This window comes from Drosophila miranda, chromosome 4, assembly GCF_003369915.1.
Source record: "Drosophila miranda strain MSH22 chromosome 4, D.miranda_PacBio2.1, whole genome shotgun sequence".
Classification (NCBI taxonomy): Eukaryota; Metazoa; Arthropoda; class Insecta; order Diptera; family Drosophilidae; genus Drosophila; species Drosophila miranda.
This window is the reverse complement of record NC_046677.1, coordinates 24,561,163-24,586,658: the sequence shown is the minus strand read 5'-3', so window position 1 is coordinate 24,586,658 and position 25,496 is coordinate 24,561,163. Positions and strand designations below refer to the sequence as shown.

General features: G+C 44.6%; 7 protein-coding genes and 1 pseudogene across 9 annotated transcripts; 3 read left to right on the top strand and 5 right to left on the bottom strand.

Moving 5' to 3' along the window:
- Positions 1-165: 165 nt before the first annotated feature.
- LOC108161268 lies at positions 166-3,095 on the top strand (annotated as a pseudogene).
- A 154-nt stretch (positions 3,096-3,249) lies between these two features.
- Positions 3,250-5,090, bottom strand: LOC108163153 (metallophosphoesterase 1 homolog). Its single transcript, XM_017298270.2, has 4 exons — positions 4,727-5,090; positions 4,464-4,627; positions 3,897-4,401; positions 3,250-3,831 (listed from the first exon to the last, which is right to left on the bottom strand). Exons 1-4 carry the CDS (start codon positions 4,985-4,987, stop codon positions 3,649-3,651), a joined length of 1,113 nt encoding a protein of 370 aa, XP_017153759.1. The 5' UTR covers positions 4,988-5,090; the 3' UTR covers positions 3,250-3,648.
- A 93-nt stretch (positions 5,091-5,183) lies between these two features.
- Positions 5,184-6,837, bottom strand: LOC108163152 (chitinase domain-containing protein 1). Its single transcript, XM_017298269.2, has 5 exons — positions 6,467-6,837; positions 6,196-6,391; positions 5,931-6,134; positions 5,474-5,873; positions 5,184-5,410 (listed from the first exon to the last, which is right to left on the bottom strand). The coding sequence occupies exons 1-5, from the start codon at positions 6,728-6,730 to the stop codon at positions 5,269-5,271; spliced, it is 1,206 nt and encodes a 401-aa protein (XP_017153758.1). The 5' UTR covers positions 6,731-6,837; the 3' UTR covers positions 5,184-5,268.
- Positions 6,838-7,979: 1,142 nt separating this feature from the next.
- LOC108162650 (mediator of RNA polymerase II transcription subunit 15) lies at positions 7,980-11,908 on the bottom strand. 3 transcript variants are annotated; one of them, XM_017297482.2, is made up of 3 exons: positions 11,780-11,908; positions 10,117-11,412; positions 7,980-10,051 (listed from the first exon to the last, which is right to left on the bottom strand). In XM_017297482.2, the coding sequence occupies exons 2-3, from the start codon at positions 11,272-11,274 to the stop codon at positions 8,009-8,011; spliced, it is 3,201 nt and encodes a 1,066-aa protein (XP_017152971.1). In that variant the 5' UTR covers positions 11,275-11,412; positions 11,780-11,908; the 3' UTR covers positions 7,980-8,008. The 3 variants fall into 3 exon arrangements, with proteins under 3 accessions (XP_017152971.1, XP_033248493.1, XP_017152972.1); XM_033392602.1 differs by having other exon boundaries at positions 11,728-11,786; XM_017297483.2 differs by lacking the exon at positions 11,780-11,908 and adding an exon at positions 11,494-11,600.
- Positions 11,909-11,982: 74 nt separating this feature from the next.
- On the bottom strand, positions 11,983-13,091 carry LOC108162653. The gene is made up of 2 exons (XM_017297486.2): positions 12,893-13,091; positions 11,983-12,840 (listed from the first exon to the last, which is right to left on the bottom strand). Exons 1-2 carry the CDS (start codon positions 12,944-12,946, stop codon positions 12,052-12,054), a joined length of 843 nt encoding a protein of 280 aa, XP_017152975.1. The 5' UTR covers positions 12,947-13,091; the 3' UTR covers positions 11,983-12,051.
- An 802-nt stretch (positions 13,092-13,893) lies between these two features.
- On the top strand, positions 13,894-17,403 carry LOC108162652 (trans-1,2-dihydrobenzene-1,2-diol dehydrogenase). The gene is made up of 5 exons (XM_017297485.2): positions 13,894-13,993; positions 16,102-16,337; positions 16,402-16,693; positions 16,759-17,005; positions 17,073-17,403. The coding sequence occupies exons 2-5, from the start codon at positions 16,130-16,132 to the stop codon at positions 17,331-17,333; spliced, it is 1,008 nt and encodes a 335-aa protein (XP_017152974.1). The 5' UTR covers positions 13,894-13,993; positions 16,102-16,129; the 3' UTR covers positions 17,334-17,403.
- Positions 17,404-18,364: 961 nt separating this feature from the next.
- LOC108163513 (trans-1,2-dihydrobenzene-1,2-diol dehydrogenase) lies at positions 18,365-19,724 on the top strand. The gene is made up of 3 exons (XM_017298845.2): positions 18,365-18,805; positions 18,867-19,243; positions 19,339-19,724. Exons 1-3 carry the CDS (start codon positions 18,427-18,429, stop codon positions 19,591-19,593), a joined length of 1,011 nt encoding a protein of 336 aa, XP_017154334.1. The 5' UTR covers positions 18,365-18,426; the 3' UTR covers positions 19,594-19,724.
- Positions 19,725-20,802: 1,078 nt separating this feature from the next.
- Positions 20,803-24,749, bottom strand: LOC108163512. The gene is made up of 3 exons (XM_017298844.2): positions 24,421-24,749; positions 22,111-24,133; positions 20,803-22,044 (listed from the first exon to the last, which is right to left on the bottom strand). The coding sequence occupies exons 2-3, from the start codon at positions 24,052-24,054 to the stop codon at positions 21,430-21,432; spliced, it is 2,559 nt and encodes an 852-aa protein (XP_017154333.1). The 5' UTR covers positions 24,055-24,133; positions 24,421-24,749; the 3' UTR covers positions 20,803-21,429.
- Between the last annotated feature and the right edge of the window lie 747 nt (positions 24,750-25,496).

Below are 25,496 nucleotides of genomic sequence, written 5' to 3'. Positions count from 1 at the left end.
ATAAAATTCCAAGAAAAGAATAATCAAATACTATAAAGTTACAAAGATGTTGGCATTGCAAACCTATATCGTGTATGGGACGCTTCTTAGGTTGGGTAGGTTGTTACAGTCGATTTCTATCCCTCATTTATATATTATTATATTATATCTTATACATCCTACAAGATGGCATCACGGAACAAAAACCCGCTGGGAATAACAGTGGGAATCAGTGGGAAGGTTTTCAATTGCGGGGTAATGCTCGTATATATGATATATGAGCTCAGATAATTATATATGCGTTTATAAGCCCAAAAAGGTATTTTTTGGAATACAAAAAAAGGAAACATTGCAGTCAGTTTCCCTTTCTTGTCAGCCCTTTTTCCTATTGACTTACTTAGTTATCCCCCAAGAAGAACTGTCAATCATTCTACTGTCAATATACTACTTAATAGGACATTAACAAGTTTGTACACACAAAAGATTTAAGGCAAGATTTCAAATCTAAATCTTAAAGTACTACCCGTGGCCATGAGTCTGGTAGCCAGGTGGGAGACCTACTTTAATGATTCCCTTCCCATATGATCCATTTAATCTCTGTACTTTTATATTCAGCTATATATCGGGCGTTACGATACTGGGGACCCCATCAGAAGTCTACTATTATGGCACGCAGTATTGGTTTATAACCATCGCAATTCTTTTGCATGGTTTTGCAGTCGTCTATATCTATTTACCGGTGTTTTGTGCTCTACGAGTCGGCTCTTCCTATGAGGTACTATATCCATAATTAGTTTGATTTACAGTCAAAGTATTTCGGTTAGATTCTGTCCACTGATAAGCAAGAGAAAGCAAGAGCTCAGTTAGTAATGTGAAATTTCGAATTATTATTGACTCTTAAACTTGCACAAATTATTTCATTTGTGACTTGTAAAGCAATCATTACAATCCCTACAATTGTATATAATTTTCTTAAAGTTTTTTAAATTCTGGTGCATTATCTCCTAAAATTTGTGTACCCTTCAAGAAAATTATTACAACCTGATATATTATTATGTTCCTTAGAAATCCCACAATTTTCTTTCAAGCGTACGTTTTTTATACCTTTTACAATAACTCATCTAATCTGTTGCATAAAAATCACAAAATATTCAATTTTTTAAACCTTCCCTGGAAATTTGAATTATTATTCGAATCAGTATAATTAGTAATCATTCAATTAGTTTATAATATGACATTTTAAAGCAGTAAAACAACTTTATGTTATTAGTTTCGAAAATTCTCACTGAAATTGTTCTCTACCTAGCGAAATAATAGATAGAATCTATTTGATTTTACATTATGATTAAGACTAAAACTTAGTTGTTTCAATTTTTATAGAGCCATTCGTTTTTGAGAAATCATTACAATCTGTGTAATTTAAATTATTTTTTTCTTGAAAATTCCCACTATGGCTTTAGGAGAGCACATGTTCCATATCTTCTACAAAAATATCTATTAAATATATATTTTTCGTTCCGTTGAAATGTATATTTATATTAGTTTTAAATTAATTTCTTCTCAATTTAATTATAATTTTCTCTTTTGTTTATTTTTACAGTACTTGGGGATGCGTTTCCATTCGGCTATACGAAGTATAGCAGCTTTTATGTTCGTTTTGGATGAGGTACAGACACACAGATGCTTTCAATTATCTTGTATTTAATATTGAAACCATTTTAGATCCTATTTTTGCCATTCGTTGTCTATGTGCCATCTTTGGCACTAGATCAGGGTAGGGATATATCTGTAAAAGCTTCGAGAATACCTCTTTAATCTTTGATTAATCTCACCTTTACAGTATCAGGCATAAATCTGCATAACATATCGGTGGTGATTGTAGTTGTTTGTGTTCTCTATACTTTACTGGTATGATATTTTGATTTCGTTATTCTTCATCTGTTAATCTAGAAAATTCCGTTCCTTAGGGCGGCATCAAGGCTGTGGTCCATACAGATGCCTGGCAGATACTGGTCATGTTCCTCTCCGTGGCTGGCTATATTGGCAACCTATTATTGCAAAGATTGGGATGGCCTGGAAAGTCGTATAATTTTCACCAACATAAGTCCCTCGCCGTATGTGCGTCACACTGTCTGGTGCGTGCTCATTGGAGGCTTCTTCTATTGGACCTCCTTCAATGCGGTGAATCAGACAATGGTGCAGCGCTACATGTCACTGCCTTCACTGAAAAAAGCTCGAATGGCGATGGCCATATTTACCATCGGAGTAGCTTGCTTTCTCCTTATACTCTGCTATATGGGTTTGATAATCTTTGGGAAGTACAAAGACTGTGATCCAAAGATTTCTGGTTTGATTGAGGTGAGGGATCAATCGGGGAATCGTTTGTTATATTTTTGTAATCCTTCTTTGAATCCTCACTTAGCACGACGATCAACTGTTGCCCCTCTTTGTGGTCCAGACAATGGGTCACATCTATGGAATACCAGGACTCTTTATAGCTGGTATTTTTGGAGCTGCTTTGAGTTCCCTTTCGGTGATGCTGAACTGCACTTCCCTAGTCGTCCTAGAGGACATTGTGCGAGGCTGCTTCAAGATGGAGCCTAGCGAAAGGATTTTCACTATATTGGTCAAATCTACGATCATTGTCCTAGGCTTTGTGGCAGTTTCCTTGGTGTTTGTCCTCGAAAAATTGAGTGGAATTCTGGGCATTGCCATCTCGATAACGGCCATTGCATCGTGCGCAACCTTCGGGCTTTTTAGCCTTGGGATGCTAGTTCCGTGGGCAAATACCGTGGGCACTGCTGTTGGGGGGATAGCCAGTGCTCTGATCTCGGGATGGATAACTTTTGGCACACAGTTTACCATCGCAGCGGGAAAACTTGGTTCCCAGGCGCTGCCCGTCTTCGTGGAGGGGTGTGAGGGTAATGTCACGATGCCACAGACAGCTTCGGTGGATCAGGAGCAAGTGCTTCCCCTCTATCGGCTATCCTTTCACTGGGTAAATCCCATTGGTGTGGCCACAGCTATAGTGGTGTGTGCTCTCGTCTCCCTGGTCACCAAACCAACTGATATGAAGACTAGATCCGGATCTGATATCACCAGTGATTCATAGGTAGCTATAAAAATAAGAGTTTTTCATAAAGAGTTCTTAAATGATTATTCTCCATTGCAGATTTCTACCCAAAGAGTGCTTTGAAGGTCGCAATCTCCCTCAGAAGGCGGAAAGAAAAACTATTCCGAAATCCTAAACTAAAACTAAAATTTACGACATTGCATTCAAACAATTTTGTAATTGGTCTAGTTTGTAGTTAAACCTTAACCCTAAACGTACAAATAGTGTAGTACAAATCGAAGTACAGGAACGGAACTGATGAATCTGCATAAAGACTGCCTTTTTCTATTTGATCGAGCAGCAATCCTTTATGCTTATGTGTATTCCGAGATAAAATTTATTAATATGGATCCATACACTCGATTTTATTAGAAATATCTCTAGAATAAGCGAAAAAGCAGCTAGGAATGATATGAAAATCGTCGTCTGTTAATTTCCAAAAAAAAACAAATTTCTAATTCTAAGAACTAAGCCCCAATTAGGCATTAAATCACAAAAGAGACGATTGACTCTTGTACTTTGCTCCGAAAGACCAAAATTTCTAATTAAGCATACAACTAGTTATGCTTTGTATGATTTTGATCTGTGTCCAGTTCGCGGCTCCTGCGTAAGGACTTCATAAGCTGTAATGCAATAACCATAAGGCAGATGACACCGGCACACAAGTAACTATTATAAACAAATTGCTGTGGCAGCATTTTGCACTTGGAAACCACATAGTCATCGGGTGTTAAAGTGGCCTGAAAGTAAAACCAGTAAAAGATTACCCCTTTCAGATCGGTATGCGCCATCGGTATATACCCACCAGCATAAAACTAGGATTGATCTTATTCCGCCAGCTAAAGGAGGCCACCGTATACTCATCGATCCCCAGTCGATTGACGCTGTGACAAAAGTGATGCGAGTGTCCGGCAAAGGCCAAACGGGGCTTCAGCAACTCCCCCAGCATATCTGTGGATTCCTTGGAAATAACATGGAAACGCTCGCGATAGGCCTCAATGAAGGGGGCATCGTGTTCCTGGCACATCGTATCCGAGATGCGGTAAGTGGGAAAATGCTGAAGCAGTATGGGTTGGCTATAGGGATGTCGACGTGTGCGGGCACACTCGGCCTCCTCCGGATACTTCATGCAGTGCAGGGTGCGTGAAATGTTCTTGAGAGCAGATTCTGCCTCATTGCAGAACATACAGCCATCGGCCTCCATGGCCATGGAGTTGATAATCACAAAGTGAATCTGCTTTATGGTGTACAAATGCACCAGCGAGTAGTTTAGATCATTCTGAAAGCGCGACATGAAGAAGGGATGCATTCTACACGATATAAACAGGGAAATTAAGGCATATTACGGATACATAATGGATTTATAACCCACTTGTAATGGAAACCAACGTCATGATTGCCCACAATACTAATTAGCGGTATGCCAGGCGGTAATCGAAACATTTGCAAATACCTCCAGACATATTCCTTGAATTGCTTATCGCTGACCATATCGCCCTCATCGAACAGGTCGCCCAACACAAAGACAACGTCGGGCTGAAAGATACGTAATTTACAAAGTGGTTCTAATTAACGAGCGTCTACTGTATATTATATATCAATGGCATTTTGTGCTCCGTCCTCGGGTCCTCTTACCTGAAAGAGACGCGAAGCCGCCTGGAACGCTCTGGTCATATGCCATTCCCTGTAAAACTGGTCCAGCCAGTGGCCGCGATGAGGGCCCAGCAAATGGGGATCGGCTATGATCATAGCACGCAGCGGATCATCCACATACTTTCCCATCTTTCGCTTTATCTCTGGCCACTTGCACTTTTGCAGAACCACGAAATCGGCCACATATTCGCAGAATATGAGGGCGCACAGTATAATAACAAAACAGGCGTAAAGCCAGCGCATGTTAATTTATGTAACACTTAATTTAGTATAACTACCGGCGAATTTAACCAAAATAAACACATATAGTAAACTAATTTCGATAGTGTTTTGTTGTCCCGAACCTGTGGTTCAGAACCAGAGTTTGGTTCAGTGGTTTCCAGGGCTGGAAGTAACACTTTTAAGAGGCGCGAAATTCGAAAACAAAACTATTTCGAACTTAGGCTAATATAGCAATCATTTTATTTGGAAACTTGTTTTAAAAGGCATTGCATTGCATTTTGAAAATGCTTGCAAGATGCTATCTAAAAGAGATCGTAAAAGTAATTAAGGCCCTGTCCTAGCTCCCAAATAGAAATCCCGACACCCAATTCCTGTGCTAGCTTCACCCGCTCATTGATGGAGTATAGAGTGGGATAAAACACAATGTGACGACCATTTTCGTTTCTAAAAAGATCGTATTACAAGCCGCCCTTAACATATTTTCCACTATCCCAACGAATTACTCACTTGATTTCAAAGAAGTTCTCCACATCGCGCTCATCGTAGGTTAAATGCTTCTTTACATTCTTCACCAAATCCAGATACTGGGAAAAGGTGATGGGCCCACCGCCATCGGGTGTATAGTCATTGCCGTACATATTCAGACCCAGGAGAATCTTGGAACGCTTGGCCTCCATATCATGACAGCCCTTGGGGGCAATCGTCTCCACTGCCTGACGAACAAAATATAGCGGAGCATTGGCGCCAGGTCGCTGCACACTGGAAAAGTCATATGTCATGAGAGAGAAGGCGTAGATGTGCTTGTACAGCGTATCCATGTGCTTCTCGCCAAACAGAATGCCCGTGTCTTTGCGGAAGGGTGGAATGACCAGGATAAGACGTAGCTGCTGCTTTTGGAGTTCCTTTGCTGAAAACACAAGCAAGAATGTAGTTCAACTCCATAGAGAAAATTGAAAGAACAAACCCATTTGTAGCACCAAATTGAAGAGAATCTTATCATCAATGCGTCCTGCCAGCTGAGACCACACCTCCAGCACCAGACCATCGAAATGATTGTCCTTGCAGCATTTAATCAAGACGTCATTGACTTTTGTGCGTTCCTTGGCATCGCTGAGCAATAATTTGATGTCGCGATCGGTAAAATGATCGAATATAAATCGAGGGAAGACTGAAAACCCATTAGAAAAGGTAATGTAGTGTATGGAAATAGTCTTCAAAGGACTAACTACCTTTGACTGTTCTTTGAAGCTGCTGCTGTTGCACCTTCCCCTTGCGGCGGACATTACTCACCCATCCAGCATCGATGTCGTGCATCCCAGCCACCGCATAGGCATCTCCTTGCTTAACAATTTGCAACCAAACGGGGGAGATGATGTCGAACTTCTTGGCAAATATCTTTGCCACATCATATCCGTGAGAGTTCCACTGAAACGAAACGAGAGAATGCATAATGCATCAGCGCAGACACGACACATACACAGTTTTCCTTTCCCCACTTACGGGCGTCACATAGCCGAGTGTGGTGCCATTGAACCGTCTGGCTGCCGTGTCCTTGTGGTAGGCTCTGTGATGGGCTAGAATATCCTTGGCAAGGGGCTCTGGCGACACCAAACCCAGGCTAAATACATCATCGTCTTGGGGGCCACGCAGCAATTCTTTGTGTTTGCTTTTCGGCTTATCGTTCGGCGACAGGGTGCCCTGGACGCTAGACAATTGGCCGCCGCTCAGCAGGACGAGGAACACGAGCGCATCAGACGCACGCATTTTGTGAGCAAAAACAGGAGCACAAAGGCATAAATTACACAAAAACAAATGGCATAGGAGTACAACCAAAACGCCGGGAGTTTCATCGGTACCGTCCGACCCTCAGAAATATACCGAAACATACCGCATCATTTTCAAAATATACCGTAAATATACTGACGAATTCAAGTTATATTTTACATATTCCTCGTTTTTGATATTCCGTTGAATATTACTAGCTAAATAGAACATTTAGCCACCTAGTTTTATACGATTAATAAATCAATTTTCTACTTAACTGGCTTATTTTTAATACTTGCTTTTATTGCCTTTTGCGTAAAAAAAGGTTTAAGCGAAAAAGATTCAACAAAAAAGGAGTCGCTATATTGCGTGTAAGCAAGTTCGGTTATTGATACTATCGACTGGTTACGAGTGGTGCGCGCCAAATCTAACTTTTTTGAATGTTGTCAACCGGGCCATTACCGATTCAACAAATTCAAGTTCTATAACTGCTGCAGCAGCAACAAACATCAATTCAGCTCTTCTCACTCTAGTCGCAATACTTTTGCTTGTATCCTCCAAAAACCGCTTATACAAGTATTAACATAGCGAATACAAAAAAAAAGTTCGAATATACCTTAGATTGGCCACGCAAGAACTTAATTTTCTCCTTATGTTTGTGTGGCTATTCGACTCAAAATATCAACAGTGCAAGCCTTGCAATGGGCATCGACTGCAGTTTTACTTCTGCAGAGCCATGTCTTTGTATCGGGTTGAGACTCCCACTCCTGTCTGTACTTTTGTTTAAAATCTTTGCTCATTATTTTGTATAGCTTTTGTTAATGGGGGGAACTGGCTTTTCGAAAATGTGTTGAAAGTGTTACCATCTTAAATATACCGAAAAATTGCTTAATATTTCGCGCTTGATTTGAAACATAGGGCATGCTCTTGTATTTTTAAAAAGTTACAGGCGTTATACATAATTTACTTATCATAATGCTTAGCCACGATAATATTTAAATAAATCTTAAAGCATAGAACTAAACAGAGTACTACAAACAATTATATCATATAAACTAATTGGTAACTAATTATCACTTTTAAAAAATGAAATTGAATTGATTTAAAAAATTGTGTAAAAATAATTTAGGGTTTTAGAAAGAGGGGGCCGGCTTCACGAAATCATAATTATAATTGTATAAACATAGATACGTATATATATATATATATATATATATATATATATATATATATCTTTATCTCTTATAGATGCTGCATATATATATATATATATATTTCTCAGACAAAGACACGCATCAGATCGCTGCTACTTGGAGTTGTGCCCCCGCTGCCACCGGGCGTCGAGCTCTTCCAAGGATTACTGTTGGCGTTAGGAGTGTTGCTGCCGCTGTTGTTGGCAATGGCCAGGATATTGCTGCTGTTGTCGGACAACGTACGCAGCAATTGCTTCTTAAGCAGCGGCTGCGAATTCTGTCCGACATTTGAGTTGTTTTGTAGTGGAAGAGAAAAGTTGGGGGAACGTTGACGCAGCACTTGTTCTTGCTGTTGCTGCTGCTGCTGGAGGTATTGTGGCTGCTGCTGTTGCTGTTGTAGCTGCTGCTGCTGCTGTGGCTGACGTTTGGGAGACTGCTGTTGCTGCTGACTTTTGGCCAGAAGTTTTCGTCGCTTCTCATAGAAACTGTGTGTAAGCTTATGGTCGTGCTGCTGCCGACGCTCCTCCTCTTTCTGCTGCTGCTCTGGCTCTTCGATGTCCATTAGCTTCTCCTTTTTCACAGCCTTACCCAAAAGCAGCTCACTCAAACGTTTGGCTGTCATCAAACCCTTGCCCGCCTCCAGTCGGGGCGGCACGAGAGCCCGCTTGTTACACCTGAGCCGATCCTGGGCTATAACACTTGACTTCTGTGCATAGATGGTCTTGCCAGCGGCAGCGGCAGCATTCTTAACCAAAATCCCCGTGCCATTGCTGAGCGCCGTGTAATTATTTGCCGGCGAGGGCGGTGGTGGGCGGGCTAGCTGACCGACAACGCCCAAAGCGCTGCCATTCAGCGACAGCAGACTGTTGTTGGCCTTGCGGGTGGTCAGCAGATTCTTGCGCAAGGTGGCGCCCAGACCATTGGGCAGCTTCACCAAACCGAAAGTGTTCATGGCCAGGGGTCGTGGTTGGCCCGAATAGTGCATGACATTGAAATAGCTCTCCTCGTGGCATTTGGCATTGACCAAAGATTGATGCTTTATGCTGATGCTAGTGGCCGATTGTGGCTGGCTGGTGGCTGGTTCCAGTTTAACAGTCTTTGTTGTTGTTGCTGTGTCGCTAACAGTCTCCAGTTTTGTGAAATCAAAATCATTTAAGTCGTCGTTGAATTGACTGACATCTCCCACACCCACCGTGTTCCCTGCTGCTGTGGCAGCACCTGCGGCCGCCTGCAGGACATTCACATCGACATTCTCATAGCCTGCTTGTGTAAGGAACTCTGCTATGACCTTTTGCTGCTCCAGCACCGACACCGGATTAGTGTCTGTAATCTCATATATAATACTTGGCAGTATCATATGCTCATCGAGCTGTTGCTGTTGTTGCTGTTGCGGCTGCAGTTGCTGATGTTGGTGTTGCTGTTGCGCCTCCGCATCGTCTGTCAGCGATTGCACATTATACACACTGAACTGTTGCTGTTGTCCATTGGCATTCGGTTGCAGTTCATCTGGCAGCTCTTGCTTGTGCTGCTGCTGTTGTTGGTGTTCTGCCTGCTCGAGCATCTGCTGCTGCTGGTAGATGAGCTGCTGCAACTGCATGGCATCGATGGTGGTCAATTGACTCTGGTTATCCTCACCGTAGACCTGCTGCTGCGGCTGCTGTTGTTGCTGCTGCTGGTAGATATATTCGTCACCCATTTCGGCACCAACCGTGCCATCGTCATAGCGCAGTCTTTTTGTGGCCTGCGGCGCATGCTGAGGTGTTTCATTTGGCTGTTGTTGCTGCTGCGGTGGCTGCTGCTGTTGCTGCTGGGAGGTGTCCAGCGCACTTTCATCAAAGTTTTTCAGAATCTCATTGATCAGTTTGCTGTCCAGCATCTCATCTAGAGTCAGGGAAATGGAATTCTCATCGGATGTGTTTGGCAGGGGCAGTTCTTCCTCTTCGGGCGGCACCTCCTGGGACTCCACTTGCCCGGTAATGGAGGACACAGCCTGATCGAGTTCACTCATCAACACTGGCTGGGTCTGCTGCTGTTGCTGTTGTTCATACTGGCTGCTGCTGGTGCTGTTGCTGCTGACCAATGGTTTATCCTTGGACGCTTTTGTTCGATGATCGCTGGAAACCTTCAGCTAAAACACACGAATTTGATTAGAAAACGTTTGTCTTGGCCAACCACACAAACGGAGCACACTACCTTCTTCTTTGGCTGGGGCTCGGGCTGCTTTTCGTCCAACACCGCACCACCCGGATGATTGGCAGGAGAGTAATTCAAGCTTAGACCCACCCCCCCCAGCTCGCTCGTTGGCAGGGAGCAGGACGAGTTCGAGGATGAGGAGAACACCGTTATGGGCGCCGGTGCAAACTCTTCTTTAATGCTGCCGGCCACCGCTCCTCCGACTGCTGCTGGGGGAGCGGCTATGGCACTACTACTTATGCTGCTGCTGCTACTCTTTTTGGAGGAGCCGCCTGTCTTTTCCTTGTGATTCGGATTCGACTCTGGGCCAGGAGCTGGTGACGAATGGTGGCGATTTTTCGATGATTTTGAACGTGAGCGACTGGTCCCACTGCTGCCCTTCGAGGAGGAACTGCTACTCTTGCTGCTGCTACTGCTTTTGTGACGCGACGACGATGAGGACGACGAGCTGCTCGTGGGATTGGTGGCCGCTGTGTGCAAGGATGCCGAACTGCTCGAACCATTCGAACAGCTGGACATAGTGGAGCCGGACAGGGTTTCCGTGGGCGAACCTCCAGCCAGATTGTCGCCCCCCGTTGCTGTCTCCTGCTGGCCTGTGGTGGTGGTGGTGTCTCCTGTGGCAGTGAGCGGATTCACTTTGTTCGATGTGGCCTCCCAGATGGCAGGATGCTGCAATGCTATGTGGTTCTGGAACCCTGCCTTCGTGTAGCTGCCGTTGCAGGTATTGCACACAACCAGGTCGCGGGTGGCCAGCTTTGGGACGATGTCATAATAGGCCATGTCCGCCGCATTGAGACGCTGGACATGGAGCTTGGTTTGGTCTTGGCTACTGCCGCTGCCACTGCCACTGCTCGTGGGCTTCCCTCCTCCTCCCCTCAGATAGGTCTTCTCCGCTGCGCGCAGCTGTTTGATCATCTTGTCCATGTCAAAGACCTGCGTCCATTTCTGTCCATGGAGGCTGGCCAGGGATACACCTCCGCCGCCAAAGAGTGCACCAATACCGCCGCCCCCGCCACCACTGCCACTGCCACCAACGCCGCCTCCTCCTGTCATCAAATCAGCTTTGGATGAGTTGGACATGCTTTTGTGCTTGGTTCCATTCTCTGCATAGATTATGCCCGCCGCTCCAGTGGCCGCCAGTGCATCATTCAGGGGCATGGTGTGTGGAGATGGTGGCAAGTACAAAAACGGAAGCTGCGGCTCCTGCTTCTCAATGGAAGAGCGAGAGAGAGAAGTAGGGTAGGTAGGGTAGTAGACGAGCGAGAGAGTTGGCTTAGTGAGGCGCCTCGAGCGCAACTGCAAAAAGAAAATCAGGGGATATTTTTGTTAGGGAAAAGCTTACAGGTGAGTGTTTCCCCCCTTTCCCAGCTATCCTACCTATCCTACGCACACCCACACATACGCCTGCCTCCCCTGACACACGCACACGAGAAACTCTTTGGACAATCGATCAGCTGTTTTTGACAACCGCTTCTAGTTTATTGCTATCTCATTCGCGCTTACACATGCGCACGCATTCACGGACGCACATATACACACACACACGCACACTTTCAAACACAAACGCACGGCATACAAACAAAGCACAATTGAAAGAAAAAAAAATCGTACCAAATATCGAAACGTTTTCACTAGTTTTGAATGATGACTGATTTTTACTTACTTTCGCGTTAACACACTTCCATTTTGTGTGAGTGGCTTGCTTTGTTTTTGTTCAGTTTTTTATCAAAATAAATTTTTCCTCTCGCGTATCTGTTTGCTAGAGTTGTCAACGTCCTCACAGAATAGAGGTGGGCAAACGACGATGGTTTTAAACCATCGATGGACCCCAATTTCGATGTTTTCCCACCTCTATCACAGACAAACTTTTGAGGGAAGATTTTAAAATTTAATTTTCCGAATAACTAATGCCCAAAGAGGGCAATTTCATGGAGCCTACTCCTCCTCATCACTGAAATCCTCCTCTTCCCTGCGTTTTCTTGTCTTGCGCTCGATTTCGCGGGCATGCAGGTCCTTAAAGGCCTCGTATTCGGGCATTGTGACATGGCAGATCTTTGTGGCGAAAGTCTTCTCTGATGTGTCCGTAATCTGGTACAATCTATGGTTGGTGGTCGGCTCATCGGGATCTGCTTTCAGTGCACGTGGCTTGAACAAGCCCAAGCGCACCAGGAACTGGTGCCGGCAGCGCAGTTCCTCAAAGGCCATCGATAGTCCCGCGGATTTGACCAATTCTGGCACCTCTATGCGCATAATATCTATGATATAGTCTAGTTTTTCCTCTATAGTTTTCTCGGATTGGGCCAGCAAATCGGGGCTGTTCATCAGCAGCTTCCACACATTTTTGTTAGTCGAAACGCGACTCTTCAGGAAGCCCACGTGGGAGAGTAGCTGGTGGGAATCGCTGACGTCCAACAGCTCAGGATATTTGGTCAGTAGCAGGTGCAACAGAGTCTCCCCAAACTGGCAAGCACGCCAAATCTCCAGGCTGCTGATAATGCGCTCTGGCGTGCGTCTCAAAACCGCCGGATTGGCGGTAACAATGCGCAGAAAGTTCACGGTTGCCAGACCATGATTAAGGAAGGTTTCATGGGCACGTCGCCACACTTCGTTTGTGTAGATGGATAATGTGGGTTCCAGTTTAATGGCCTCCTCGATGTGGACCGGCTGCAGCTCCAATATTTTCGGTGCAGCGGCTTTTATGGCAAAGTACCGCGTACATTGTAGCTGAAATATTCATTATTTAAACTGTTCTTTTGTTGCTCTGTTATACGCTTACCTTTTTCTGTTGCCTTAACGCAATTTGCGTGTTAAATAACAGTTTTCTCAGCATTCTGCAGTAAAATTATTGTACGGGTGCTGGTTCAAGTGCGAAGTAGCAACAAAAACAAAACAAGAAACAGCTGATGCGGTCTCGTTCTTCTTTTAAGTAATATTCTTAGCCCATTAGGACCCAAATTTAAATAGCCATGAAAATGGTAAAACCTAAAAAACTGGTGAAAGAGGATAGATGAATCTACAAGGAGAATTTTTAAACAGAACATTTTTTCAATGTTTTTGGGTGTATAAAAATTTCATCAAAATCGTATGAGCTTAGGGCTCGCGCACACTATAGCTGAAAGCGGAGCTGAAATCGGCGCTGAAATCGGAGCTGAAAGCTCAGCTGATCTGAGAGCTTTTTTCAGGCAGAATCAGCTTGCAGGTGCGTACATTGTCGGCTGATCTGATTGCTGAAAGCTAAAAGCCACTGCGAATTAATATTACATTTTTCAATTATTATTTATTTTGTATAATAATAAACATTGTGATGTCTTTCGAGCGTTTACTGTACTTGGGGACATAGTATATTATATTTATTATTGACATATGAAAATGGTAAATAAAAAACTTTTTTGCCCAATTTATCGCCTTCCAGAAATTATAGAAATAAAACTATTATTCAAATATTTTTTATAATCCCGCTTATTCCCCAGCGCTGGGTTAACCATAATTTCGCTTAACAATGTTTCGCGGCCCATTTACGATAACTTATGAAACAATAAACTTGAACAAAATCAGCAATCAACTTGCTGAAAAAACAAACATGCTTGATCGATCAAACTAAGCTGAGCTGATTTCAGCGAGCTTTTTCAGCTTTCAGCTCAGCTCAGTCTGCAATGTGCGCACTTGCACCGGTGCAGTGTGTTTGTTTTTTCAGAGCTTATAAATCTGCTATCAGCTCCGATTTCAGCTACAGTGTGCGCGAGCCCTTAGGCCCGACATGGGTTAACGTTCCCGTGAACGTGCGCACCGTTTTGTTTATAAATAGAACTGTCGTTCTGTGAGAGCTAAAAACAGTGGAAAGTTTTCTCCAACCGCATAGTTCTGCTTCAAGTTCAGGGTAAGAACGATTAAATTAGATTGTGGGTGTTTGATGGCAACGTAATTATGAAAAAATAACATTTGCCGGTTGACAGGCGTTCAAGGTTGTGCGGCATTTAAATATTCAAAGTGCGTTGTGAAATATAAGGAAATTTAATTAATATTACACGTGTGCATCGGAAATGTACAATAAATGCAATTGTATAAACACCTGTTGACAAACAAAAATCAACTGCAAAATACAGATACATACGTTTCCAGGGAAACTTTAAGACACAGTGTCGACTAGAATATTATGACCGCTTTCGTAATGAAATGTATTATTCTTAAGAGGACAACTAGTAAATTATCAAATTTCTTTATCAGCTTAAATCAGTTCTATAAGATTTAAGCCGTTTTGGAGTTCTCCGTTTAATTACCCTGGAATTTCCAACTGAAAACTAATCAGTATAGCAATTACAGAAGCGTCTAGGGTACTAAAACCATCTTCGTGCCTGACAATATCAGTTACAGTAGCGTCTAGGAAAGTAGAACACCTTTCGTGCATTGATTGGAAAAAATCGAGAGAGAGCAAGCCCTCAATTATTAAAGCAGTAGATGTAAGTTCTAGAAAGTTAAAGGTTAAAGGACACACGAGAGTAAAAGTTACAGTAGCATCCAGGAAGGTGGCTAACATACCTTCGTACATCGGAATTTTATACTTCTGGAAAATACCCACTGCAATACCCCTCTTCTCCCACTCCAGGTGTGCGAATATCAATGACAGTGCCATCTGGGATACTTGAAACACTCTCGAAAGTTTCAGTTGTCCAATAAAAAACGAGGGGGAACGTTGTGAGTTGCTGCGGAGACCGCAACTCTACAGATATACCCGATACTAAGTCAGTATGGCTCTCCTCCGGCAGACGCCGCTAATATTAAACGACACGACAAAGAGTGCGTGCGAGAGAGACAGAAAATCAGTCTGAGCGTGACGTCGGGCGCTGCGTAGCCAGTGCAAATTGATTTGTTCCTTTTGGCTATAAAAATGATCTGATCTGCTCCAGATTCAGCAATCTCATAGATATGGTCATTGTCTATGATTCTGCGTTTTTAGTTTTCTCGAATCTGCAATATTGTGGATGCAACAGATTTTCGTCCTTTGTGGGGGCGGAAGGGGGTCGGGCGAAATGTTGACACAAAATGGTCAAGGTCCGATATCACAGGAGTGTGGATACCAAATTTGGTTGCTCTGGCTTTTATAGGTTCTGAGATCCTTGAACTCATATTTTGCAATTGGCAAAGCCGACCATGAAACCTGTGTGTTAGAGAGAGACAGAGCGAGAAAGAATGAAATTGTTTTCTTGATTCTGGCTATAATAATTATACGATCTGGTTCAGATTTTGCACTCTAGAAGATATAGTCATCTTCTACGATTCTGCGTTTTTAGTTTTCTCGTATCGTCGAAATTGTGGATGCCACAGATTTTCGCCCTTTGTGGGGGCGGAAGTGGGCGGGGCAAAGTTTTGAAATATTCTTGTAGCAGTGACATATCACAGAAGTCTGGATCCAAAACATCGTTGCTCTCGCTCTTATAGTCTTTGAGCACTAGGCGCTGAAGGGTGTCCGTCCCCGACGGACAGACGGACGGACGGACAGACGGACAGACAGACATGGCTCAATCGACTCGGCTATTGATGCTGATCAAGAATATATATACTTTATGGGGTCGGAAACGATTCCTTCTGGACGTTACACACATCCACTTTTACCACAAATCTAATATACCCCAATACTCATTTTGAGTATCGGGTATAACAATCTTTGGATGAACCAGCAATATATTGCTTTCAGAGGGCTCGCTCATCGTTATTTGATAGTGATCGCACCTGAAATATGAAAAGTAATGATGGGCGTATACCTCCCGGCAAGGTCAAACTCAATAACATTGTGAAATAAACCGATTTCCTTCTGTGAATTAAGATTCAAACAAAATGCACAGTAGAAGATAAACCCCATAAGTATTTCCAGAAGGGGGTTCTCTCTCTCTCTTAACTGATAAGAGACAACGCACCGCACGGACACACACCTCTCTTTTTCCGTATTTAATAAACGCCGCACACTGCCGGCCCACCATTCATTCGCAGATCAACAACGAAAGAGCACTCGAAAGACATGGCAAAAATCATACGTTGGGGCATCGCATCGGCTGGAAAGATCAGCGAGGATTTTGTGATTGCATTGAGCACACTGCCTGCCAGCGATCACAAGGTCCAGGCTGTGGCCGCTCGCGCTTTGGATAGGGCACAGGAGTTTGCCAAGAAACATGAGATTCCGAGTGCTTATGGCAGCTACGAGGAGTTGGCCAAGAGCAAAGATGTCGGTAAGAACCAAGAGCATTATATACCCTCCAAGAGGAGTATTAATGGTTTTCTTATTTCCCATAGATATCGTCTACATTGGCACCCTGAATCCCCAGCACTATGAGGTCTCCCTGCTGATGTTGAACAGTGGCAAGCATGTTCTCTGCGAGAAGCCTCTGGCCATGAACAAGAAGCAGGTGGAGGGCATCCTGGCTGCAGCCAAGGCCAACAAACGCTTCTTCATGGAGGCCGTATGGTCGCGCTTCTTCCCTGCCTACCAGCGTGTTCGTGAGGCGATCTCTGGAGGACAATTGGGCGAGGTTAAAGAGGTTGTGGTTAACTTTGGTTTCCCCCTAGGCAATGTGGATCGTTTGCAGTGAGTGGCAATCACCCTTTCCCTCCGATAGTTCTTTTGTAAATAATTCTCTATTTTCCTTTAAGAAAACGCGAATTGGGTGGAGGAGTGGTCTACGATCTGGGCGTGTATACAATTCAGGTTTCGCAGTGGGCCTTCCAGGAGAAGCCACAGAAGATCGAATCGACTGGCACCACCAATGCCGAGGGCATTGATGATGATGTGAGTTCCACTTTGACCTACACCGGTGGACGCACTGCACGCATGCGATTCACCTCCAAGGAGAAACTGGACAACACCGCTGTGATCAAGGGCACCAAGGGACAAGTGACGGTAGGCATTTGAGCAGCCGCCTATTGCCAGATAAATGGTTTTTAATTGTGGATTTTCCTTTGCGTAGCTGATTGATTTTTGGTCCCCCAACAAACTGATCGATATCGATGGCAAGGAGAAGGAGTGGGTACCGCCCAAGGGCAAATATCCAACAAATTATGGCAATTCCGAGGCCATGCGCTACGAGGCGGAGGCTGTCCGCCAGTCCATACTCGCCGGCGATGTGGAGAACAAGAACGTGAGCTATGCTGACAGCTTGCTCATTGTTGAGATTCAGGATACCATTCGCAAGCAGATCGGTGTGCTGAATAAATTCGATGAGGAATGAATTTATAGATTGTATTAACCCATCAAATATATTAAATATTTTTTCAAATAAATGAAAACACTTAAATGTAGCTCCATCTTAGCCATGTGGCACTTGGGAACCTCCTCTCTCTCATTTCGATTTAACAAACACTGCGATAAGGGGCGAGAATATTGATTGTAGAATGACATTCCCATAGGTCGATGCTCAACATGATTGGGCACAAAAGATCACGTTTTCATTGCGTGATGGAATTCGTTCTTAATGAAGAGCGAGGGGCAGAGGCAGGGTTTCTCTTATCTTAAAGTCTAGTGGGGTTTCTATATCTTATCTGGCGGGAGGTCTAGTACGCGTTGAGCTAGAAGTTCTAAAAGAATGAAACAAACGAATTCTTAAAGGAATAAATCCAAAGGCCGCACATAAAACCTATTGTAAATCTCTTCTTTTCCATAAAATTCTACAAACTCTTTTAGTTCTTAGCACTATCAGAATTTGTTTGTTGTGTTTCTTGGGCTTCTAAATATTTTGCACAACTGTACTTTTTGCCTCACTCGTAGACTTTTATAGACATTTGTGGGTTATCTTTTGATAGTCTGAAAAAAGGGGCTCGTCTTCTGAGAGATAACGAGCAATTACGCCATTTGTCCATTGTTTTAATGGCGTAGAACACTTGAGAGCTAAAGAGTGCCTCTAGAGAGATTCCTAGTAGACCTTGAGATGCCTTCGAGAACTGAGAGCGGAAATGCGAACATATTTACAGAGAATTACATTTATCTATGATAAATGGATATCCAAAAGAGAACAGAATGGGAATTGAAGGGGTTTCCTTATAGTAAGAACCCTACCTATAAATAGCTTACAATATAATACAATTTAACAGTTTCCCTTTCCCTTTACATCCATCATCATCATCCCCGTTTAGAGGCTTGTGCTTGTGACTTCTCTCTACGATGAATGTCTCTTATCAGGCGGAATGCAATGAAAACTGCAATGAATGCAGATGCCATGGACTGATAGTACAGGCCGCCAACTCGGGACTACGTATCATTATAATGGCGTCAGTAGCAGTCCGGACACGAGCCAGTGAGACAGAGACTCTCAAATCCACGGAACGATGCAGAGCCAAGCCAATTTAAAATGGGGTATAGCAGCCGCTGGTAGGATCACCCAGGACTTTGTCACGGCTCTAAACACCATCGAAAAGTCGCAACATGTGGTTGTGGCTATTGCCGATGTGGATGGCCCGAGGGCACAGGAGTTTGCCCAAAGAAATCAGATCCCTCGTCACTATGACGGTTTCGATGCCTTGGCTTTGGATCGAGAGGTGGATGTGGTGTATGTGGGGACGCTAAATCCCTTCCACTATGCTGTCGTTCATCTGCTGTTATCCAGGGGAAAGCATGTGCTCTGCGAGACACCCATGTGTCTGGGTTTGGAACAGGCCAAGGAGCTGTGTGTCTTGGCAGAGCAGCGTGGGGTTTTCCTGATGGAAGGTAAGACTTGGGAGCGAGAGATTTAAGTAATACTCAAATGGAGTCTCTTTCTTCTATTCAGGCATGTGGTCGCGCTTCTTTCCCAGCTATGATCGTCTCAGGGAACTATTACAGAGCGATGCCATTGGGGAGGTAACCCTCGTGAAGGTCCAGCATGGCTTCCGCTTGGCACATGTAGAACGTGTCTCCAATCGAGATCTGGGTGGCTCCATTATCCTGGATCTGGGGATCTATGCCTTGCAGTTGGCACAATTAGTGTTTGGCAGCTCTCCCGTAAAGATCCTCCCGAATGGCACGCTACTGAACAAAGATCGCGTGGATGTTCAAACCGAGTTTATACTCGACTATGGCGAAGGTCGGCGCATGGTGGCTTTGGTCACTGGCCTAGAGAATCTGGAGAACGATGCCATCATTGTGGGCACGAAAGGCGAGATTAAGGTGAGCTCTTATCTCTCTTTGTTGCCCCATTTGACCTGCAGATCAATGGAATTATCAGTGGCACTCACAACATTAAATACCTTTTCTTTCGACAGCTCTCCAACTTTTGGTGCTGCACAGAGATGACACGCTCCAATGGTCCACCCGAAAGCTGGCCCTTGCCCAGGGCTAAATTTGACTTTCATTATACCAACACCTGTGGCCTGCGGTACGAGGCGGAGGAGGTGCGTCGCTGTATCGAGAAGCGTCTGCTGGAGAGTCCAAAGTTTCCACATGCCGCCAGTCTGGAGATTATAGCCATTAGCGATGAGATGAGGCGACAAATTGGTGTTACTTTTGATGAAATCTAGGTACAAGAATATAGGGATATAGGGATAAGTATTTGTAATCGATTTTACTTCAGGAAAAATTATACTTTGAATTTCACAGATATATGAATGATTTTTATAGAGTCTCTCAAAGATTAGACTACTGAAATCTATTAACAGTCTTTTGGAAATCTTCTACATTTGGTGCAAGTGGAATTTAGAAGAAAGATAATTATTCATTTTCGTCTTTAAACTCATTATTCTAGCATTTATAAGGATATAAATTTGATGATGATGTGCGTTTTTGTCCATTCTTTCAGTTTCTTTTAACTTGGCAGTACTGTTGACATAAGTGACATTTCTTTATGGTATTATGGTTGGAAAGAGAGAGATACATCGCGCATCAGATATTCGATACAAGCATATAGGTTTACGATCCCATCCCCCATGCGACCCATTCGCTGCGATGAATGTGTTTATTTAAGCTTGCCCAATGCAATATTTACAATGCAGCGACACCTTTGGGCCATGCCACATACACGGCGTATGTGTAATGCGGAATGTGGCATCTGGCAGGAGCATGTAGAATGGAGGATGGAGATGATGTGCCTTAGCGTGCTCGTCTTCTTGGAGTGCAAGAATTAAAATTATGATATAAATAGGTTGAGGTTGTGTTTCTTATTCTTCTCTCTGTTTTTCTCCATCTATCATGACAAATGCGAGCGATATTAAGAGAGATCGTGGAGGCTAAAATCCGACACGAAGACTTCATTCACATGGACTACATTTTTGTTTAGGATGTTGAGATTTACCTTTATTAATGATGGCGATGGCCTTGAGGAGAGTTGTTAGAGCCTTCGCATTCTCTGATTGCGCCCGTATGACCGGCAGACCTTTCTTCTTTTTCCAAGTGTAGCTGCAGGGGTTTTAGGAGCTGAAAGAAGACAAATATTTGTACTTTTAAGCAAATATTTTGTGGAAATAAAATTGGGAATAATTTTCTTAATTGTATGTAGTACAACACCTTTATCACTTCACAAATCCTGTAACAGTTCATTGAAATCTTGTTCTATATTTGTATTCAATATTTATTTAAATAATTTGCAATAATTTTTCCTTGCTTTGTTTTTTTATTATATTTTCTCTTTCATTTTGCATCGGTATCGTATTTTCATCTTTCTTTCAGCTTTCTCTTTGCAATCAATATACTATATAGAGCATATACAATATTTATAAATCAATGTCTAATGGTTATTGTTGCTGCCATTTCTTGTTAGGAATTAAATATTTAATTAAAGGTCGGAAATTAGTTGAGCTTAAAGACTAAATGAATACTTAAACGCAGCTTAAACCCAGAGGATAAATAGAAAGTGGTTTTTTGTAACTAAATGCAAGAATACAAAATAAAAAAAAATAATAATAATATAAATGAAGATATTAATGTTACTTTCAGATGTTAAATCAGATTTAGACAATCATATTTTGGAAATTCGTTGGAACTAACAATAAATAAGGAATTTCAAACATTCTTTCCTTAGTATATTCTTAACACAATAATTAATTTAGAAACAATGTCTTAAGGGGCTAGAAAACATTATACATCATATAATTTTTGAAAAACGCGTTGGAAACGAAAAACTTAAGCAACCAAGTGTTTAAATTACATTTTTCGCACTTACGAGATTATCTAGAACTTTTTTCTTAACAATAAAAAAATGATTTTTACAAGGGTGTGTGTGTGTGGAAGGCTTGCCACTGCCATTGCCGTCACCGTCATCGTCGCCTTAAACGTAATGAAGTCTTTTGCTGTGTAAAATTGCTATAAAAACTATTCCCAGCTCTCTCTCTCTCTCTGTCGGTTGTTCCCATACGTTTATTTTATGCGGTTTCGGTCAGGGATTGCACATCCAGCGGCTGACGGGGTTGTGGAGCAGGTGGTGGCAGTGGATTGACGGCTGCTATCGTTGGCATTTTACTCTCCACCACCGCCACAATGGGCGTGGGATTGACGAGGGGCGGTGGCAGCGCCTCAAAGGTCATGCAGCTGCGCTGCGAATCCTCAACAATGGGCGGCGTGTCAATGGAGTCGATCGTAGACGAAGTAGAGCTGGTTATTACACCGCTATAGCCCTCAGATACGGCCACCAACGCGGCGGTGGTATTACGATTGTGCTGCAGCAGATCATTGATCTGGGAGAGGCGCGAGGAACTGGCTAGCGGTGCATTCAGGCTGATGAAGTCATTGGTCGTGGCGGAGGCGGTGGAGGAGGAGGTGGTGGTTCCACTGAGGCGGTTGCAACTGCTGCCACTAATCGACGAGGCAGCAGTCATGGAGGCGGCGGTGGTTTGGTATTGGGCATTGCTCGAGGCTGTCGTTGTGGCATTCCCAAATGGTGGCGCGGAGGGCACCGAACAAGAGCTAAAGCCGCCACTGGGTGCCACGGCAACGGGTGATGCTGAGAGCGGCTGATAGGCGGACTGGTAGGAAGTGAGCTGCAAAATGAATTGCAAATTCAAATCAAGGGATATCCTTTGGTCTGACTGTGTTATTTCACTTACCTGGGCACTGCCATAGCTCAGCGATTGATAGAGCTCTCCGTAGGAGGGTGTGGCGTTGCTACCGCTGGCAAAGAGACCCGAATCCAGACTATCCAACTGGGCATAGGCCGTCGTATAGCTGCTCTGTGGCTGCTGGGGATTGGTCGGTATAGGAGGAGGCACCACCACGGCTTGCTGTTGCTGCTGGTAATAGCTGACACTGCTCTCGGGCGTGTACGCGGGGGAGGCATAACCCGAGCTATAGTTCGACTGCGTTTGCATGAAGTAACAATGGGAGGCCGCGGCCGTGGGGGATGCCACAGCACCACTGGGGACCCCTGTCCCCACGGAAGAGTACGTCAGGGAGCTGCTCTGCGGCGGCTGTTGCTGAATGTGCCCCTGGGCGCCCTGACGCTGCTCCAAATCCAGCCGCATTACCGTGTGGATATAGTGGGTGCGCACACGTGTCGGATTGAACTCCACGCGGCCGACGGTGTTGCCGCAGGCCTCTCTCGAACAACCGCAGGGGAACATGGAGCGATCCACCTGGCATTTGATGCCCGCCTGGCTGCAGGCGCAGGTCTCCGGGTCGCAAAATTCGCGGCACGAACAGCCGCACACTTCGCGCGAGTTTCGGATATCCCGGCATTCGATCTTTTCGCTGGCATCGATCTTCCGCACGCCCGCCGCCTTGAGCAGGGCTCGCCGCTGCTTGGGCGACATCGTGGTCAGGAAACCATTGGAGCCATCGTCCGCATCCGAGCCACTGCCCTCGCTGAGGAAATCCTCTTCCGATTCCTCAGTTTCTTCGCTGCTGGAGCCTCGAGGCTGCACATCCTGGTTCTGGCTGCGATGGGCACGCCTCAACTCGGCCGCATGCTCCGCCAGGGTCATCGTTTTGAAGGCAATGTGGCGCGCTCCCATCCCGAGGGTACAACCGCCGAGGGTGGGCACACAGCTGAACCCCTGCTGTCGGGGGAAGTAATAGATCTTGACGTTGTCAAAATTTATGCTGCGCTTTGGACGTTTCTGTGCGGCGACGGTGCTGGTGGCCGACAGTGCGGTGCCGGACATATCGGGCACCAGATCGATGGCATCGCTTTCGTTATCCTCCAGACGACGCTTCAGATTCGAACGCTTGGGCTCTGGCACCGCTGGCTGCTCCTTGAGCGTGATTCTGGTCGTTTCGCTGCCCAAACCAGAGTCGGAGCCACCGTCCCGCATCTCATCTTCTTTGGTCTTGGCCCGCTGCTGCTTCGCCTGGGGCACGGGGCAGCTGCTGACGTTGCTGCCACCAGCACCACCACCACTGAGGGGTTCCGACTCCGTGTTGAGCTTCAGCCAGAGCAGATCACCGCTGGTGTCCACCTCCTCGTTGGTGGTCACCGAAGACGAGTCCAGAATATTGTCTATGGCCAGGGGATCCTCGGAAATATTGTCCGATGCAATGGAAGTGTTGAGGAGATCTGAGTCACTCAGGACGATAATTTCGTTGTTGGGAAAATTATCAAGTTCCAGGAACTGCTCGTCGAGTTCGCCATCGTTCGGCGTCCCCGGTTCGTTGGCAAAGTCCGCCAGCTCGTCATCCATCTGGAGATTGGGCGGAAGGGAGAGCGGTGGAAGCGGGAGTTGCAGGGGCAGCCTTATACCAGCCATGGCCTTGGCCTTGGCAGCATGCACTTTAGTGGCATCGATTATGGATGTCTTGATTTGACGTTCAATGTCATCCTCCATGATGTACTCCTCCTCCTCATCCTCTTCCTCTAGCAAGAGCCCACTGTCCTGTCCCTCATCCTCATACTCGATGCGTCGACTCGTCGCCTCATGGGCATTCAATGGTGCCACTGCTGCTGCTGCTACTCCCGGTGCTGTGGATGTGGGTGTGGGTATGGGTGTTGTCGTTGGGCTGAACATGTTGGAGCTGCTGGCATTTTTTTGTATGTACGTGAAGATCTTCTTAAACATGCTCCTCGTGTGTCAGCCGCCAAACGGGTGGGGTGGAGACCTAAAAATCTGGGTTTCACTGCCGCCTGGCCCGCAACATCTGTAGCGAAAAATGTGTGGAAATAGCGAAAATAAATCAAATAAATACTTTCCTATAGTTTATATAATATAAAGCAGGAGGGGAGGCAGAAAGATATAAACACACCGATCGGGTGTGTATATATATATATATATAGAACCTTTTTACTTGGAACTTGTGTCTTTTTTTTGCTGCTCGTTATTTCAGCTATTTGAGAAAGCAAATTTCCACTCGAACCAAAACTTAAAATCAATAATGTTTAGGTACAGCGTGTGGGCGGAGAGAGGGCGGGTTCGGGAAGCACTTACCTTTGCGAGCAGTACGCTGAGATTTTAATTTACGTGAAGGATTCGGTGGATTGTGGGTTTTTTGTGGCTCCTTTCTGGAATTTGCGTTGCAGCTGCGATGAAAAGTGCGACGATGCGAGAGACAGAGAGAGATGACGAAAGGCGCAACTGGGTGTGTGTGTGTGTGTGTGTGCGTGGAAGGAGGCGCTTCAGCAATTGGCAATCGATGGGCTGTGTCTGAGTGCGATCTCAGTTATTTTACAAGACACGGCTGTATTTTTGTTTTCTAAAAACTATACAATTTTTACACCGTTATTTTATTTTTTTCACTTTTTTGCTTTTTGCGAGCAGAACCTCTTGCAGTGTGACCGCGGACCGTCTGAACCTCATAAATATACCGTCCCATTTTCAAATTATACCGTAAATATACCGATGAGAAAACAAACAGCTTGAGTTAAACTCTTGTCCATCCTTTCCTTTATCTATGCATAAAAAAGATCACGATATCTTTCTCCTAAACTGCGCCAAAGTTCTTCGAAATGCATAATTTTCTTGGAGAGTATTTTAATACTACTTGTCGACATCGTTCTCTGTCCATGATCCATATTCCTCGATTTTGATATTCGGTTTGGGATTACTAGCTAGATAGGACCCTCAGCACTAAATACATAATTTTATCCCATCTATAGATCAATTTTCTACAAGATATGCTAATTTTGGCAATTAGATTATATTAGGTATATTAGATTTGTGGTAAAAGTGGATGTGTGTAACGTCCAGAAGGAATCGTTTCCGACCCCATAAAGTATATATATTCTTGATCAGCATCAATAGCCGAGTCGATTGAGCCCTGTCTGTCTGTCCGTCTGTCCGTCCGTCCGTCCGTCCGTCCGTCCGTCCGTCCGTCCGTCCGTCCGTCCGTCCCCAATACTCATTTTGAGTATCGGGTATAAAAATTGCTTTTGCACGGATTCAATAACAGCCTGCTGCTCTTTATACTGCGGGCTCCACACACAAGAACAATACTCCAATATAGGACGTACTAACGATATGTACAGTTGTTTCGTAACGTACGGGTCGTCAAACTCCTTGGACCA

Bases quoted from the DNA above. Each gene is read 5' to 3' on its own strand.
- LOC108163153 (XM_017298270.2), bottom strand. From the start codon at position 4,987: ATGCGCTGGCTTTACGCCTGTTTTGTTATTATACTGTGCGCCCTCATA. The intron at 4,402-4,463 runs GTGGGTTATAAA...TATATCGTGTAG, and splicing joins GACGTTGGTTTCCATTACAA to AATGCATCCCTTCTTCATGT. The intron at 3,832-3,896 runs GTGGGTATATAC...TTTTACTTTCAG, and splicing joins TCAATCCTAGTTTTATGCTG to GCCACTTTAACACCCGATGA.
- LOC108163152 (XM_017298269.2), bottom strand. From the start codon at position 6,730: ATGCGTGCGTCTGATGCGCTCGTGTTCCTCGTCCTGCTGAGCGGCGGC. The intron at 5,874-5,930 runs GTTTGTTCTTTC...TTGTGTTTTCAG, and splicing joins CAATTTGGTGCTACAAATGG to CAAAGGAACTCCAAAAGCAG. The intron at 5,411-5,473 runs GTGAGTAATTCG...CGATCTTTTTAG, and splicing joins GAGAACTTCTTTGAAATCAA to AAACGAAAATGGTCGTCACA.
- LOC108162650 (XM_017297482.2), bottom strand. From the start codon at position 11,274: ATGCCCCTGAATGATGCACTGGCGGCCACTGGAGCGGCGGGCATAATC. The intron at 10,052-10,116 runs GTAGTGTGCTCC...CGTGTGTTTTAG, and splicing joins AGCCCCAGCCAAAGAAGAAG to CTGAAGGTTTCCAGCGATCA.
- LOC108162653 (XM_017297486.2), bottom strand. From the start codon at position 12,946: ATGCTGAGAAAACTGTTATTTAACACGCAAATTGCGTTAAGGCAACAG. The intron at 12,841-12,892 runs GTAAGCGTATAA...TGAATATTTCAG, and splicing joins CGTTAAGGCAACAGAAAAAG to CTACAATGTACGCGGTACTT.
- LOC108162652 (XM_017297485.2), top strand. From the start codon at position 16,130: ATGGCAAAAATCATACGTTGGGGCATCGCATCGGCTGGAAAGATCAGC. The intron at 16,694-16,758 runs GTGAGTGGCAAT...TTTTCCTTTAAG, and splicing joins GGCAATGTGGATCGTTTGCA to AAAACGCGAATTGGGTGGAG. The intron at 17,006-17,072 runs GTAGGCATTTGA...TCCTTTGCGTAG, and splicing joins GCACCAAGGGACAAGTGACG to CTGATTGATTTTTGGTCCCC.
- LOC108163513 (XM_017298845.2), top strand. From the start codon at position 18,427: ATGCAGAGCCAAGCCAATTTAAAATGGGGTATAGCAGCCGCTGGTAGG. The intron at 18,806-18,866 runs GTAAGACTTGGG...TCTTCTATTCAG, and splicing joins TGGGGTTTTCCTGATGGAAG to GCATGTGGTCGCGCTTCTTT. The intron at 19,244-19,338 runs GTGAGCTCTTAT...TTCTTTCGACAG, and splicing joins GCACGAAAGGCGAGATTAAG to CTCTCCAACTTTTGGTGCTG.
- LOC108163512 (XM_017298844.2), bottom strand. From the start codon at position 24,054: ATGTTTAAGAAGATCTTCACGTACATACAAAAAAATGCCAGCAGCTCC. The intron at 22,045-22,110 runs GTAAGTGAAATA...TTCATTTTGCAG, and splicing joins TGAGCTATGGCAGTGCCCAG to CTCACTTCCTACCAGTCCGC.